The following is an 18429-nucleotide window of genomic DNA, read 5'->3' as shown; positions in this document are numbered from 1 at the left end:
TGACCAGTTGACAATTATGAACAAGCTGAATCAAGTCCGGTGAAAGAGCAGAAAAAAAGCGCGCACTGTATCCTACATTGGTAGGATGTACAATGCAACAGAAAGGACTTAAAGCCTATTCAGTCACATTGGGTTCTAGCTGCCAACTAAGAAACACGCTCTTACCAAGCAGGAGTGACTCATAATAAATAATGGGGCTTAGTCATAGCCGTTTAAAATATTGTTTACTACATGCTGTGGGTTAATACTGGTGGAGCTTTTATGTTATTCAGAGGCACCACAACATCACCCTGAGCAACTGAGCAACTTGCTACTGAACTCCTCCTTCATGTTTTCATATTGAGGTATTTGGAGCATGGAATACAGCATGCTGCTGCAACACAGCTTGTACATCTTTTTGGCTAAGGACACCTTATACATGAAGAGCTCGAATGATCCTTTCCTTTGGGTTTCAACAAAAGCTGAACTACCAAAGTTTAAGAGCATTGATCATATAGCCTATGTGCCACTTCAACCTTTCTAATTTCCACTGAACGCTGCAGAGATTTTTCACGTTAAAACAAGAATTCAACATTTTCTAGAGAGTTGGAATGATCATCAAATTGGCAAAGACAGATGAGCGGATTACCTGCTTTCCTGTTGGTTGATGAATATTGGTTTAATGGTGTGGGGTATAGTTGTTGAATCAAGCAAACAAAAAACAAATAAGTCCAAAAGGAAAGAGACTGGCAACATAATGCAATGTTACTTATCAAACAAATAGGGTGCCAAAACTTATATTAAATTGTTTTGAGAATAAACCACTAACTGCCAGACAATTACAGACTGATTTTCAAAGCATTTTCCCTGCGGCAAATGTACTTCTTTATGAGCTGTACCTGTTAAATATATTTACTCCGCTACTGATTTGTGCACTATTGGCAGCAGCACTGAGGCACTGCTTTGAAAACAAGTTATTTAAAACTGCACCATAAACACTGCATAAAACATTCAATCATGTATTTTCACTGAATTATTCTTGTAACCTTTCCTTAAAGGAGTGAGTGCCTTAAAGAATCATTATCTCATGCTAGGGATGGAAAGCGTTTATCTGAGCAGGACACCCTTTCACTGCTAGTGTATCACGATAATGGTCTAGATTTTGCGGCAGAAGTAATGGTGGGACAAACAGAGCTTGCCATTATTAATGTGCAATCCAGACAGTAACTTCCAGTGACTGCACATATGCAATTAAAAGTGTAAATTAGGAAGTAACTGCCTGAGATGCACTGCTCCTCCAAAAGCTCTGCTGTCACATCTTAGAGAGCAGCACACATGATAGACAGGCTCTGTGGGGAGAAGCAGGCACAAATATCTTACATAATCTATAAGTAAATACCTGTATTTTTAAAAATATTTTTAAAGCACTCTTCACATCAATGGTTCCCAAACTATGGGTTGCCACCCCCAAGAGGCTCACAGAAACAGAACGTGAGGTTATAAGCTCCCTCTCCTCTGAGGCAGCAATGGTGACTGCAGAGAGGAGACCCTGGATCGATGCCACCAAACAGCAAAAAGGTGGACGGTGAACCCAAAATATGCTTTAACTTTAGGGAGTGCAAGCAGGCCCAGGATGTTTCTGTGTTTACTCGGTGCAGGCAGAGATTGACAGGTGTAACTAAGTGACTGACTGAGTGTGGGAAAAAATGGGAGGTCATGCAGCTGAGCCAGGAAGGTGAGTGGAGGCTTCAAACTTTCTGCGTTTCTGCTCCTGTCTGCCTATTGTAGAAGCTCCGTACCCCAGGCTGGCTACTCTGCTTAGCAGGTATCGGCAGCTAGAACAAAGCTGGTGTGGTGGTGGAAGGGGAGCTGAGTACAATGTGTGCAGGTGGGGGAGAGGGGAAAGGAGAGGGGCTGACTGTTGTGTGACTGCGGTGGGAAGGGGCTGATTACTGAGTGCAGGGGAAAGGGGAGAGAGGCTGATTACAGTCAGGGATGGGAGCCCAGAAGGAAAAAAAAAAACAGTAAAAACTGGGAAATAAGATTACTGGTCCAAACTGGTCTTGTATACCTTAAAATGGAACAACAGTAAAAACTGGGAAATAAGAATATTGGTCTGAACTGTTTTTTCCTTCTGCGGGGTGAGGGGCGAGGGAGGTGTTTCACTGAGTCTTCTGTCACCAGAGAATATGGAGAGCTTGACTGAAACCTATACATATAACATTTTTACAAAGTGCTTTTAATACAAATTTTGATTATGGTTGATATGTTGATCTTTAATACACGAACTTTAATAATTATATACTGAATGTTACTGTGCTGCTTTATTGCTGTTTATTTTTGCTGGCATCAGGGATCACGTTAATTTTCAAGTGTTAAAATGGGATCATGTTAGAAAATAGTTTGGGAAGCACTGCTTTACATGTCACACTTTCATATAATAAATATATATTGTTATAATTTGGATGGGGGGAGGGTGATATTTCTGGTTACTAATCCAATGGAAAATGGTCTTTCATCCAAAACGTTTGAGAGCCACAGGTCTAACTGGCATTCAGACTCTGCATTACTCATGAATGATTTTTCAATCTTATTGGTTAAAATTACTTGATCTGTGAGCAAAAGTCCCAGATGCCCTGTAGAAGGAGCATATTGTTTTAATTGCTGGCTGACCAGAACTTCCATTGCAAAAGCCCACAAGAAGTCTATGTGCAAATGCAAGTAAGTGCAAGGGATTTGTCGCTAAGAGCAAAATTCAACCCTTTTTTTTGCCATGTAACAATGCCACAATATTCTCCATTTGTTAACCAAAGCAAGAGTAGGTTTCCAAGTGACTTCATTAACTTTATTAGGGGAATGTTGCCCCTTTAATTACCCTTACTGATGGAGGACTCCGTATGATATTGCACCAACAGTGCAGTATTGTGGACGCCAGGGAATGATTATCGGGCTGAAATGAATCATTATGGGTGGCTCAGATGGCATTGTAAACCAAGGCAGATATTTTGAACTATTTACTGAAGCTTAAGGTGTCAGCTCTCAAATTAGTTCTGTTCTTATCATGGAGTATTGATTTACTCATTGCTCTGGGAGTGATGGATAATGTAGTGCTGGACATAGATGCAGTCACTGAACCACACCACAAGATTGCTAATTGTAACATAACAATCTCTGGAAAAGGAAAGATTATGTTACGTCATAATTGGCAACAAAAAGAACAATGACATGCAATTATACAGTGCAGTTAATGTATGTTCCAAGGAGATGCAAGAGAAACAGATATGAGCCAAAGGTGGAAATGTTAGGAGCGGGGTCAAAGAGAGATGGGTTTTTAAGGACATTATTAAAGAAGTAGAGGGAGGTGGAAAAACTTTGGAGTTTAAAGAGGGAATTCCAAGAATGAGGTACCAAGGTTGCTGAAGGTATGACTTCAAGTGACGGTGGGGAAAGAAGGCAGGTGCACAAAGAACAGAATGAGAAAAACATAAGGGTGAGAATTTTAAACTGGTGGCATTGGGGGACCAGGGACAAATTTCAGTCAGTGAGGTCAAGGTGGATGGGCAACTGGGACCTGATTTGGGATAGGATTCAGGAAGCAAAGTTCTGGATGAGCTGAAGTTTATAGAAAGTGAGGGAAGGGAGGCCAACCAGCATAGTATCAAAAAGGTCAAGTTCGGACGTCACATGGGTAGGGATGAGAATTCCAGCACCAGATGAGTTGAGCTGGAGGCAGAGGCAGTTGTGGATGATATTGAGTCACAAACTTCAAGTCAAACAGGATGCCAAAATTGCCAAAAGTCCAATTCAGTCTGAAACAGTGGTGAGGAAGGGGAATAGAGTAACAGTTGAGTTAGTTGGTGAGTGATACCTTTGAACTTCCCAATATTAAGCTGTATATTGGACAAGCAATCTGATTGCACAGAGGCAGCAGTGGGGATAAAATAAATGGTGGAGAGTGAGGTAAAAGTTGACTTCATGTTTGTGGATGTTGTTGTCGATGGGCAGCACATTGATGATTAAAAGTAGGGGGTCAAGGAGGGATCTTTAAAGGACTCTAAAAGTTACAGTGGTAGGATGCAGAGGGAAACTATTTCTAAGAGTGGTATGTTTACAATTGGATAGTTAACAAGGGAAGCAAGCAGGGGTAATTCCACCGAGATGAATGACAAGGGAAGCATTGGAAACAGATGGTATGACTGACAATGTTGGGGAGGAATAACAAGTACAGGCATCGAAAATTTCCTGTTTGACTAGTTTGAACTGATTTAGTATGGATATTTAATTGAAGGGATTCAAACAATGACAAGCTTTCCATTGCACATGTTACTTGAAACTTTGTCAGTGGTGGAGAACATTTGAGAGACCAGAAGATGTGCTACTCAATGCAGAATGCCAAACCTGTGCCCTTCCCTTCTAGCATCAGCATCGAAATGGTTTGTCCAGTTATGCTTTCGGTCAACGGTTACTCCCAAGATGTTGATGGTGGAGGCTCAGCAACAGTGCTGTCATTGAAGGTCTATAGTATATGAAAAGGCGTTCTTTTGATGGAGATAGTGAAAAATAAGGGTAGGCGGTTTTAATAAAGGGCAAATTTACAGATGACAACAATGACAGCTTCCATTTTTGCACCAATCCTCATCTACAGAAAGATACCAGAGTGCTTACAGGTTGGTGTAAAGAGACAGACATGGTGCCTAAATTGAAAGGGGACAAAGAAAACTGGACTAAAAGTGATAAACTAAACACACAGATGAAAAGGAGAATTTTTAAGAGGCTTCTGAATGTAGGGAGGGAGTGAAGGGGTTTGGGGAGAGAATCCCTGGCCCCTGGCATAAATGTTGGTGGCAAGTTTGCTTGCATTTGGCTGGCTTACCCCACTGGCTTATCTCTACCATGTTACCACTCCTCCCACAGCCATTTTCGAGCCGTTTGGCCATCAATTGGCTTAAGGCAGGACTTCCACTCCCATCAGTGAGGAAGTCTGAGCGCTGCTGGCCAATCAAATGGCTGGCAATTTTGTTCCTAGTGGCACCAACTGGTGTGGTGGCCACTGCTGGGATTACATATCAACCCAAATAGAGGATGTCATGGACCTACACTTTCAGGTAAGTCTAGGGTCTTGCCAGGGCCAGGCTGGCAGGCCCTGGCAAGGGGGGTTGGAGGGTCAGGGTCAACAGAGCTGGGGGTGGAGGGGTAACATGGTAGAGGGAGGGTGAAACCTAGAGAGGGGCACCAGCAAGCACACCCACTCACTCAGCCATGATACCAGCCATCTCCACTGTGGGTAAAATGCCAACAGAGGTGGGAGGAAGCCCTTAAGTGATCATTTATTGGCAACTTAAGGGCCTCAATCAGCCTGCAAATGGGCTGGCCACCTGGCAGCTCCCACACCACAGGCACAAGTGGACAGGTGATGAGCACAACACCACTGCAATTTGATGCTGCCCCCACCCCATTTGCCATCCTGCCTCCAGGGGGGACGGAGGTGAGGGGGGAGAGGGTTATAAAATACAGCCCTATATCTGTAGCTGAGCATTTTTCCTTTTTGATCTGCCTGTTCTTGAATTGGTTCACATGAGCAACTTATCCTGAGAATTCTAACCTTGAGCTCTATCACTGAACGCCTGGAACCCTTTGTTTGGGATGAGCTGAATAACTTGTATCCCTGTGTCATCAAAATAAACCATAAATTCTGGCTAATCACCTTCCCTCTCCAAGAATTTGTGCAGCAACCCTGCTATGTCTATATTCTGGGAACTGGAAGGCAGCACACAATTTGGGATCCACAATGATGTCAGTGGAACTGATCGACTACTCAGCTCATTTTGTCAATAGGACAGCAGTGTGGCTGATTCATCAAAACCAAAAATGCTGATAAAACTCAGCAGGTCTGGCAGCACTTGTGGAGAGAGAAACAATTAACATTACAAGTCCATATGACTTTTCTTAGCTCTGAAGAAGTCATATGGACTTGAAATGTTAACTCTGTTTCTCTCAACAGATGCTGAGTTTTACCAGCATTTTCTGCTTTTATTTCAGATTTCCAGCACCCACAATATTTTGCTTTTTATTTTGCTGATGCACAACCCTGGTTCAAATATTGTCTTGAAAACTTACTTGCCATAACAATGCCATAAGAGGATAGACACTTCCTTCCAACTCAACCTGTCAGCCTGATGGATAGCCACCCTTTTCCAAACTTTCATCACCGTGTCCGCTTGTGTCTCAGAGGCCTTCTACACCTCCCCCGTGACCAATTGGTGTCTCCTGCTCTTCCTCAGGCTCAGTAATTGTGATCGGGAATCAGTCAAGCTAGAAATAATTCCTGCAAGTCTGTACTGAAGTTCAGCCATTCCGGAACTCTCTCATTCAGCAAGATTTCCACAAATTGCAGAAATCCTGTAACTGTTACACTTTCATGAGGACCTGCCTTGATGGTGAACTTGAATTTGACATGAACCATTCTTTTCATCACTTTTATCTTACTGTGTGTAAAATTAATTGATTTGTTATGCACATACTCCTCTGTCACTTTTCTACAGACGTGTTCACATGCTACAACCATTTGTGTCGTACATTGTGTTGATGCTTCCAGAATGGACAATTATTCTTCCACCCTCATATTTTTCTGGATGCATTTTGCTCAACAGCCTACATGCAGTTTGACGCTGGGATGGGGGGTAGAAATCCAGCACTAATGATGGTGCAAGATGGATGATCTGATCAGCTGCCCGGTATATGGACCAGGTGATATTCAGTTCCATTGCAGTCCTACCCACCACATTGACTATTTTTAATGTCAATGCCCATTACCAAACCACCTGGAGAACTGGTCAAGCAAATGGAAATATGTACAACATCTCGGCCATTCCCACCTACCAGAGAAAGAAGATATCACTTTGTACTTAGAAAATACAGATTCAGTGTTACCTGATTTGTGAGCACCTGGTCTGCTAAGCAGCCTACCTGTCACTTCCTCACTTCATGCTGAAGCTTTAGTACAGCCAATGCAGGAAGCGACTAAACCTCATTTCATCATTTTAATTGAAATATCCATCACAAGTAGAATAGCCTCTTAGCTAATTGAACGCAGGCACTGTGTTATTAAGTCCTTTTTTGCCATTGCCCCAACATTAACAAATTAGATGGTGACCTTTTAAATAACCATTCATCAATTCTGCAGTCACAGCACAATTACCAGGATAGAAGTGAAACTGAAAGAGTTCAAAGAATAATAACTATCATCTATTTTTGGATCCACATTGGATGATGGACTGTGAAATTTTCTCCATTCCCATGCACAATTCTTATTAAGAAACAAACATGGCTGGATTCTTTTGGTTGTTTTATAATTTAAAATTCCTTAAGGAGGGTAACCATGTACTGAGGAGGACTCAAAATGATGATGCAGTCTGTTGCCTTTCAATTACCTTTCTAAACTTGTGGAGAAAGTAAAGCTGGGGCCCGAAAGTTTACCAGTCGAAGCTTTGAATCTCACTGCATTTATTATTGGCTCCTGAGTAAACTTGGCTCAATGAAATTATGCCGGCTGATTGGCAGTCTCCTTTCAGTTAAGGGAATTTCTGATTTTGAGTTAATATTGTCATTGGTGAGTTGAATCTTTAAGCATGAAACATTTTCAAGGCTACTCTGCCAGCCATCATTTCACATCAGAAATAATAGGCCAAATTTTTGTTACCTAGGCTCGTTGCGTGGATTAAGTCCAGAGATTTCCAGATTTGGCAGGTCCACCTTGGTTTAAAGGACCCGGTTAGACCCAATGTTTGCTCTCAGGAGATGGGGACGGGATTGACTGGCTTCGGAAGAAGTTTGGAGATAAAGGCAGGCAAATGCTGAGCTGGGCTGGATAGATGAGCTGCCTTGGTTCTCTGGGATGTTTTTTCAGTTGTTTTAGAAGCTGTTACAGCCTTTAGCCCTCACCTCTCATGTCACCTTGCACCACACCACCCCCCATTGCACCTCCATGCCAACCCATGCCCCGCAGCCGCCACCCATGCCCCCTCATACCCCTCATGGCTCCTCCATGCCAACTCATGCCCACATCCATCATCCATGGGCTCTCATACTACTCACCCTGTATCGATCATGGACAGACCTCAGGAGACATGTGGAGATGAAAAATAAATAAACTTTTAACAATCTAATACAGCTTTCACTTGTACACGCTCGATAGTGAAAAAACTCCCATTCATGAAAAAACATTCAAAGCTTTTCAATCTCAAGTGTTTAATCTGTTATAAAAACAAATCAGCTTGTATCAAATACAGCTAATCCTTTAACAGCCTCTTTAAACTGTCAAACTGTGAACTCGCTTCCCCCCCCCCCCCCACACTACTATGATAACGTTTATGTAGCTTTTGATACTCAGTCAAACAATCTGAATAACCTCAGGTTTAATAACAATCCTTGGGAAATGTCAACAAAGGTCTCTATTGAAACTGTGGAACAGGTGGTCATTTTTTTTCTAACCTGCTTAAGATGGTCTGTCAATCAAAGCAGTCTAACAGACAGTATTTTTAAACTCCCACTGACAGCTTGAGCTTGTTTTGCTCTCAAGTTTAAAGAGCAGGTGATTTGAAAACCCTCAGATCATGACACTTCAATAAACCATATCCACACGTCATAGGCATTTACATCCACTCCATCAATTAATGATTCCCAGTCTGTGGGCTGAGGCCCTTGGAACAGTGAAAATTGGGTCTGTTTGAACTTAGCACTAATTTCAAACGCCCTGCTGAGTTCGGGTTTCCCACCTGAATGAATCATACCCCACTCTCTTTCCCCTGCCGGAAAAAATGGTATCTGTCAAAAATCAGGGCTGACTTCCACATCTGGGCCCTGCCCATTATTTATAAAGTCTCTGGAGGCAGCTTAACTCTGCAAAAGTCTGGTTCCATGTTTTTTTTTTTTAAGGTGTTTAACCAATTACAACAGTGCCTGTACTTCTAAAAATACCTCAAGGCATTTTGGGACATCTTGTGGTCCTGAAAGGTGCTATATAAATTCAAGTCTTTCTTTCTTTCTTTTCAATTACAAGCATAACATTGCATTTATAACGTGTGTGTGTGTATGTGAGAGAGACAGAGAGAGAGTGAGTGTATGGGTCTGTATCTAGGGCCAGGATCTTTAGGTCAGCGCGGGGGTGGTGGGGGGCCCGGACCCGCTTGCCAGCGCATAAAATGATGCGGGATGACATTGGGCGGAACTCCTGACGTCACCCCATGTCATTTCAATTTTCAGGTCGGTGAGGGCGCAGCTGAATTAGCTGTGTGCTCACCAACCTGTCAACGGCCAATTGAGGCCATTTAAAAAGTAATTGACATAATTAATGGACCTGCCTGGCCAACCTTAAGGTTGGCGGCAGGCCGGGAGCCTTGGTGGGCTTCAGAAAAAGCATGAAACCTCATCCACGGGCAGGGTGAGGTTTCATGAGGGTTTTAAAAAATTTAATTTAGGTTAAAGTTAAAGTGCTGGACATGTCCCAACTAAAGTGACAGTGTCACATGAGGGAAATTTTGTTTTTGTTCCTTTACCATTTTTAAATGTGAAGCCGATCTCCCTGAGGCAGCACCCAGCCTCAGGGAGATGAGTGTGCTCTTTCGTGCACACGCATGAAAGAGCGCACTCTTGGCTGAGGGAATTCCCCTCGCCTGCACAGCGAGTGCATAGCACTTCCTGGAGGATGTCACACTGGGCGGGACTTAATTGGCCCGCCCACATAAAATGGCATCACGCCCACAATTGGGGGCGCCAATTGGAGGCACACCTGCCCGCGCCCACTCCTGCACCTCCCCCCCGGCTCCCTGACGAGGGGAAAATTTTTCTCTAGGTGTCTGTCGATTTGAAGAGATTTAGGAAGTGTAAATCGCAGTTAATCCAGATTAATTCTAAGTATTGGTTTAATACAAGTGGGATCATTGTTGATCTTTGGCTATGTACCGTTAAAATAACTCAGTAAACAAAGTAAGAAAAGTGCAGCTTACAGAGCAGTGCAGCTCTCCAGTTTATAGAAGCTGATTGAGAAGTACTGCCATTGGATCATTGGCAAACAAAATCCTCAAAACCATAACAAGAACTGCAATATTAAAAAAATGAAAATGCTGTACTCACTACCAGCTATATCACTTGGTGAAATTCAGTCTGGCATTTTTCCTTCTGACAATATAACATGAGAATATGCACTACAGCTGTAGTGAGTGGGTGTATGGCATGACAGTAGCCACATGATACTAATGCCTCAAAACATAGATTAATTCATGGGATTTTTTGAATTAAGCTCCCACACATCAATTTTTATTCTTTTCCAACATGAATGAAATGATTGGACATTGATATTTCTTTCCAATTTCACCAGAAATCTTAAGGATAAAATGCCGTGCCACGTTTGCCACGTGCAGAAGCAAGGTTTACCTGGAGAACACAATAGACTTGACTAAAGGGGTAGGAAAGACAAGGCTTTTTCTTTCTGGTATACATTTACAAAAGCATCAACTTTAAAGCTCTAACAGGCAGTCCATCAGTCTGGGTCTCCATTTGCTCTGGAATGGCACCAACAGGGAGTGTGCCAGTATGGTTCCACTGAAAACAACAGGGATCACAAGTGAAAACTAGCCAGGGTACCAACCTAAAGTTGTTCCCTTCATAAGAAAGCATTTTGCAGGTTGGATTATGAACATGCCCATGTTTTTTTTCCGCATTAGCTGATTCTAGATCAGATTTCTGGTTGGTGTTTTTTTATCCCCAAAGGCGGTCGAACTTTCAGTGAAATGCACTGTCCATAAATATACCTTGATCATCAAGTGGATGTCTGCGATCTCATCAATATCAACGTCCAATCCATTCTTATTAATGTTCAATTTATTAATTAAAACAGAAAATTTGCAGCTCTTTTCACGAGAGCAGAGAAGGTTGAGTGGAAATCTACAAGTGATATTGAAAAATTTGAGGAGTTTGAATAAGTCAAAAAGGGAACCGCTATTTCCTCTGGCAAATCAGTTTTCAAAATGATAGATTTCACCTCAGTCACCACCTACCCCACCCACACATTCTAATATGGTGGGCCTCCGCCCCCCTGCACCAAAGGAGGTGATGTGGGGCTCTTGCCAGCTCTCCAGCTGGCGGGCAAGATCCCGCATCACCTGGATTAAATTCCACCTGTGGTGTAACATCCGTGCTTTCCTTGGTGCTTGATTTCTTATGCTGATTTCCACATGTTTAAGCTGTTTTTTGTAAATATTCTGTATATTTATGAGATTGGAGAAAATTTTGATACAAAAGAAAAGGATCAGTGCAGAAACCAATGTAAACCTTGGCGCAGCTTGCGGAATTTCAACAATGTCAGGCTGATGTTCACCTTCCAACAGTTCTTACATGACCACAGTCACTTCTTTGAACATTGGACTTATGTTATGGAAGCCAGAGATGTCATATAAATGCATCATAGAAACACTGAAGCGCAACTGAAATTCATTCATCCCCATCCCCATCCCCCCCACCAACCCCCACCCCATACCCATCCCATCACCTCTCTCCTTCCCATGAAATTACCTTGCAAATGCAGTCTGCTCTCAGGACTCTGCAGTAGAACGGAACTCACTGAGTCAAGGTTCTCATAACTGCTGCACCCCAAAGGTCCAGTCCGAGTCTCTGTCACCTGAAACACCGAAACATTTTACATTAAAAAAATCAGCACAATCTCAAATACTCAAGTTAACTCTAAATTTAACCTATTCATGTGTGGATCAAAGAAACACTACCAACTCTGCCTCCATCTGCCCCACCCTTACACTCCCAGCACCGATCACCAGACATGTCCATCCTCTCAAAGCAATGCCTTCCTCTCAGAGCAATGCCTTCCTTATGTCAACTGGAAAGCAAAAAACTCATCATTATCCAATTGAATGATCCTTGACTGTCAATTAAATGACACTTTTCAAAACTTCGGTATTTTTATAACTGATAAACAGATTGATCAATGAAAATGATACAATGAATTGTTTTAACACTTCCATGGTTTCTCTCCAGGATTGCTCATACCAGTGACCTGGGGATTAATCTTCAAATCTCAGAAATACCAAAATAAATCTGGAGGGTTGAGCAACACTACTCCCATGTCGGGATTATGAACTTGGCAGACTTAATTACAAGTAGCTGGGAACTGTGAGGAAAGCATGCCTTGCAGGCTTTTCAGTAGAATAGGTCTTTTAAACTCAGTCACTATTGCCTGCAGCTTCTGGGACTACCCCTGCATATTTATGTCAGAAGACATTCTGTCGACACTGGTTATCTTATGTTATTGGATCATAGCATGGAAACCTTTGGTGTCCATCTCTACCTATATTGGAATGATTAGGATGCTTCTCGACTTGAAGAAATATTGAAATGTATTGATATCCAGGCACAAAAGCATGCTCAACTTCCTAGAATATAATGAGTGATTTAATGTATACAAGATAGGTATAAGCACATAAAGTTAGAAAATTCTTGAGCAGAATTGGAAACACTCAGTGTTACCACAATGCCATTCAAGATCAATCACCTCAAAATCTTACGATGGTTGACAGGTTGTATCACTCTTATTTTACAATGGTATAAGTATTACCTTTGTATTGTAACTCTTTACGTTAGGTATTGTGATTTATTTTATAACTGAAATAAAACACCTGAACTATGTACGAGGCTCCCTCTAGTCTTTGGGCACTGAAGATTGGATTTACTGTAACTTACCTATGAATCAAGCCTCAGAAGCCCAACATACTTAATTTCTATTGCAAAGGTTGCATTAATCTTCAGAGAAGAATGAATAATCCAGTGCCTTTCCTCAGGACTTGACTTGCCCAGCTATGATGATCCGAGTTGCCTAAATCTAGGCCTGCAACCCTAACCGCATCGAAGGATGCATTTCATTACACTGACACTTCAGGTCCAATCATGCTTCTCCCACTTGGCTGAACGCGGATGAAGTACCAACATATCTTCAGCTGTGCCCTGTCAATCAAGCTGCAGGGAACAATTAAACATTGTCTTTTGCTGAACGCTCTGATGGCTCATTTCAATGTCACTTTGACCAATCTAACTGGGACCCCCTTGCACCTGATTTAGTCTTTCTCAGCGTGTTACGGACAGGGTCGGGAGTGAATGGAAACCGTACATTTAACCCTTTCCCTTACTGCCCATAGTCAGTGTGGTTTTTGGGGAGGAAGATGTGTTGGTTTGAAAATGTGTGTGTGTGTGTGGTCAACTAAATAACAACAGCAAGCTTTTATGGTCTAAATAAATAAGATTATTTATTCATGCATTCACACACATACACAGTCATGCTTGAGAACAAAATGCAGTTAGAATGAATAGTGTACTTTTACAAGGTGTAAACAAAAGAATAGTTCATCGTTCATATGTATTCCATTGTAGGAAAACAGTTGTAGGCCTGGTAAAGAAAGGGGTCTTTTCCATTCTTGAATTGTAGCTTGGAGGAGTTCAAATAGCTCAGGTTGGATATCAGGATTATCGCAGGATTCTCTTGAGGAGGTGAAAGTTCAGCAGGTTACAAAGGCTAGGCTTTCGTGGTTTTCGTATCAGGAGGCCCAATTTCTTTACAGGTGGACTTGGATTTAGAAATCAGGCTGTAAGGCTTTACTAAGAATTTACAGCCTCCAAATGCTTAAAGGCAAAGATGGCATAGCCTTTTCCTGTAGCTGTTGCTTCTTGTGGTGTCCGCTGCAGACTGCCCAGGTCCTTCTGTGTCGTCAGATAAAAACTCATTATCTCTAGCCAGTTTCAGTCACATGACTAATACTAGTATTGCCCACGTGGAATGGCTTAAAGCTGAAAGCTATACAATGGAGATAATGGATAGTTCTTCACACTTACTAAGGATAAGTTGGTTTCCACCCAGCCCTCATTGTTGGGGTTCCAACTCAGAGACATGGAGTTTGGACCAGTATTTTGGTTAAATCCAACCCAAACAATAGCAAGTGTAAATGCCACAGATAGTATTTGTCTTGGTGTGTCCAATCCAGGGGGAGGCCTCCACCCAGGGTGATTCAATTAGGAATGTTTTATAAGCTGCAGATAGTTTGTGCTGAAGTTGCAACGGTTACTTGAACCTTGACAGCCATCTCAGCCACTTTGTGTGTGTCCATTTTCTTAAAAAGTAAAGGACAGTTCCAAAAGCTTCCATATGAACACAGGTTTGTTTTAATTTATGAATAGGACATGCATTCACTGGGCATAACAAGCAGGTCTGTAAGGCTATAGATTACTGTAATAAAAATATGGATAATTGTAAGTTTGGAATAGGTCAGGGAAAACTAATTAAAGAATCCATGCATGACTGAGATAATGTGCTTTTAATTTTCTCTCACTTTCAACGTAAGCTTCAATAATTTTGAACAGAAAAGTAGGAAAACGGATAGAGTCTCATTAAGCGTGAGTTCCCCTTCTAATCTAAATAGCAAAGATCAATGACAAAGATTTTCTCTTTGCAGTTCAAAGCACGTACACAAGTCTACTATCATTTTGCATTCATCCAAAATCGCAGAGAAACTGCAGTGCCTCTTCCCTCACTATAACATCATGCAGCAACCTTGTTCTATTAAAGAGTGTTTTATAATGAGGGTCTTCTATATGCTACCTTCATTAATGAAGCAGCAAGGGCAGTGTGTTCTCCTAGAGGCTGCTGCGTATCAGAGATGTTAACACCAGGGCTGCACGTTATTAAAGAATTTGGGAATAACATGAACAGTGTGACTGCCAGTAAGAGCTTTTTTTCTGCAATATCCCTCCTGAGGCTATTACTTCGCTGCAATGAAATGGTACACAAATACCAAGGCTTTATTCAGATCCTGCCCCACAACCCTCCCACCAGGTTTCACTGCACATTGTCTGTGATGTTTGGTTGAGTTGCTTAACTGTTGCTGAGCCAAAGTTGTGATTCACTTTGGTGTTCTCCAATATACAATATGAAGAAAACTCATACTCTCTGTTAACAAAGAATTTTCACATTCAGTCAATTGGTTAGATCTTTTACTCACTACCCAAGTATAAAACTGGGGTTGTGAATTGGCCTTTCCTTTACATAACAACGACACACAGGAATGGATCACACTAAACACGAATCTCACAAAATAATTATGGGGGTGGGTGTTTCAAGGTCTTTTAATATCAATGTTGAACTCTAAGGTATTTTCATAAATTATAGATGTCAGGCTTTATCCATAGTGGTTATCAATTCCATTGATTTGATATCATGAGCAGCTTGTTCACAGCTCTATTTCTATGTCCAGGTGACAAGTTAAAATATTTACCCAAGATACTTAATTATTGAGTGCCCCTAGATCATACAGTGTAAGACAAAGAGTAAATTACTTCAGTTCAATTAGACAAAAGGTTAGCTTCATAACACTAGAGCTGGTATAGGCTTTGGACATCTGTATGGAAAATACAGCTGTGTAACATCACAGCCCAAGTGCCAGACTGTACTAAGGCTTTGCGCTATTGAGTCCACACCCACGAATAACTGGGTGAAAACTCCTTTCCTTAAGAAATCTAACGGCTAGGAGAGAGGAAAATTTCACCCTGACCTTTCAAACACAAGTCTCAGAGGTGAATCCATTGCACCCTTAAATAGTTTTAACTCTGGCACCATTTTCCCAATTTGTATTTTCCCTTGATGATACTGTATTGATAACAATGTAGAAACTACATGCTAGACTGGTAAATTTTAGATTGATCAATCCCAAGTCTTTCAGATGAGATGTTAAACTGAGGCTCCATCTGTTCTCTCAGTGGGATGTAAAAGATGCCATTTGATTATTTTGAAGGAGAGCAGGTTCACCCTGATATCCCTGGTCAATATCGATCCCTCAGTCAAGGCCATGAAGATAGATCATTCACTTATTTCATTACCTGCTGCCAAAGCTTGCTATGCGTAGATAGACATCAGTGTTCCTTCCACTACAAGTGACTATACTAATTGCTTCATCGGCTGTAAAGCGTTCTGGGTTGTCCTGAAGTCTCTAATGGTGCTAGACAAACGGAAGCCCTCCTTTCTTTCAAATCACTATGAACTGTTCCTGCAGCCAGAAAGATGCAAAAAGTGGCTGACTCATTTCAGATTTGCCCTGCATCACAGACACAATGAGCTGTGAAAAAGACAAATAAAACAGTTGACAGAATGAGTTTGGGCCCTTGATATGGTTCAATAGGGGAGTGGAGTAAGTTTTTATTGAAGCTTCCAAAATCAATGTAGATTGAGGAACAGTTATTTTACCAAAGTCATTCTAGATATGAATTGTTGAGGATAACACTGTGAGCTTAATTTCATCTTACAAAGTTATAACAAAAAAAAAGACAAATCTTCTGATTATTACCGTCAGTGCAAGAGATGTAACTCTATATGATTGTTTGGCTTTGTTTTTTTTTAAAACACAGGCCTTAATTTCTTCTGAACTTGATTTAATGCAGCTCAGTCTTAAAATCACAATCAAAAGAAAGCAACAATAAGAAGTAAAAAAGCTTTCCACATGTCTCCTGTCTTACTGACAATGAGCATAAGATCAAAGGTTTCAACACAGTCTATTGTGCTATTGCAAGAAAATAGTGCATTAGATACTGTGCCAGAATAGACCAATACGTGGGTGGAATCAGATTTAATATTAAGTATTCAACCCCGTTCCCCCGCACTTCTAAGAATGTAAAATTATGATTAAGAAATCATGAAAGATTACTGCAGTTTCTTTTCATCCCAGTGAAAATGCTGTTTCAGGAATCTTCTCTCAGCTATTCAGCTGATGATAGTTATGGGAGTATCACTGAGGAATTCATAAGCTCCAGTGAAAATCCAAAAGAGCAAATGGTCACCATGAGATGAGGTTAAAACACTGTTGTCAGCATGTGGCCCATAATGGGTGTGTTGATGGGTACATGCATCAAGCAAATAGATTCCATGTGAGGCTTTTCATAGGGTGATTTTTATACTGCTGTGAATTAAGAACACTTCCAGGTGAAGGTTTGGGCCATCATGCTGCTTCCTGAGCAATGATTGTAGACAATTCAAGTACTTTATACAATGCTAGTGGAGTTCAAGGGCAGCAGCAGACTTGCTTAGCACAATGCATTCTTAAAATATATGGCTAGCCCGACTTATCTTGCCTCACCTGACCACTAAACTTTTTTCCAGTACCGTTACCATGCATGAAGTGTGGCACAAACAGCCTTCACCAACTGCTTCCTCTGCCACCGAGTGCTAGTCAGGTCACCTTCACAAACAGGGCCTTCCTCTTCTGCCTGACCTCGGTTGGTAAGATGTTCCAAAAACTGTGTTGGGTAGCCTGAAGGCACTGTGAGACTCCTGCAGACATTCCTTCAGAAGGAAGGCTTCAGATCTGCAGCCAAATCTGAAACTCCTGTGAAATTTTAAACCATGCACTGGCATGCTCGTTGCCACACCCCAGTTAGAGGAGTTGCCTAAAAACGGCATTCTGCTCACTGGCTTTTGTCCAAAGGATTACAATTAGAATTTGAAGTGGTGTCAGCCTATCCTGGCCAACTTCGATTTAGGATGTGCTTTTCCTTAATCATATCGCAGGACTAGATTCCACTGTCCCTTCAATGAATCCATCCCACAGCCATGTTGCAAGGACTCAACTGCATTGCAGAGCCATCTTTGCAGCATCATTTTAGACTTGTGTTCCTTTCTGTGACTTAATCAATCACACCCAATTGAGAATAGCTCCTGTGGCATACAACAGCAATGACAATTCCTCATTCATACACATTTCTAAAATGAATTCAATTTATCTTCCAAAATTTACAGCCTAATGCACAAACATGTAGATAATAGCTTCCAATCCCACTCTCCCCAATTCAAATCTAGCAGCTTTAATCCTGAATACACCTTACCCCAACTCCTTGCAGAGAGGAGCAAACCAGCTAATGCCCCTTGAAGTCAAGCTCAACAAGTTAAGGCCTGATTAAAAGGCCACATGCACAGCATGGCCATCCTGATATCTCCATTGCTCTTTTCTCTCTCGCACCAACTCCATATTTCATCATTCATGGATTGTAGCTGCCTTGCTCCCAGGGCCTGAGTCTGTGTTTATCGCTGACCGTCTGAGTAAAGAGTCCTGCTGCTCTGCATAGCCACAGTCTTGAAGATATTCAGTTCTAATGGGATGGTGAGACTGATTATTTTGTGCACTATCATTCAAATCTGCTCAGTAACGGACATTGCTCATGCCTGCTGAAATTTTTAATGCAAGATTGTGTTACTCAGGCAACATACCTCACAAGGCCTATCTCACCAACAGAACCACAATTACCATAGATTTTTTGTTGCCTCGGCATCTTGGGATTGTAAGAGTGTTCATGATTCTGAAATGTCAATAATTGTGAAATGACTATAATACAAAAATAATGAAAAATATACAA

At 41.6% G+C, this 18429-nt stretch overlaps 1 protein-coding gene across 4 annotated transcripts in view; it reads right to left on the bottom strand.

Moving 5' to 3' along the window:
* brinp1 (bone morphogenetic protein/retinoic acid inducible neural-specific 1) overlaps nt 1–18429 on the bottom strand; it is a 347418-nt gene that overhangs the window by 39740 nt on the left and 289249 nt on the right. For all 4 annotated transcript variants that reach the window (XM_041192927.1, XM_041192928.1, XM_041192929.1 and 1 more), the window contains one exon: nt 11548–11653. In XM_041192927.1, coding sequence (XP_041048861.1) covers nt 11548–11653 — 106 coding nt within the window. The remainder of the gene's footprint in view (nt 1–11547; nt 11654–18429) is intronic.

The sequence above is a fragment of the Carcharodon carcharias genome, chromosome 8 (assembly GCF_017639515.1).
Source record: "Carcharodon carcharias isolate sCarCar2 chromosome 8, sCarCar2.pri, whole genome shotgun sequence".
In the NCBI taxonomy this organism is placed as follows: Eukaryota; Metazoa; Chordata; class Chondrichthyes; order Lamniformes; family Lamnidae; genus Carcharodon; species Carcharodon carcharias.
Note: the sequence above shows the minus strand (reverse complement) of the source record. Positions and strands in the feature narration are given on the sequence as shown.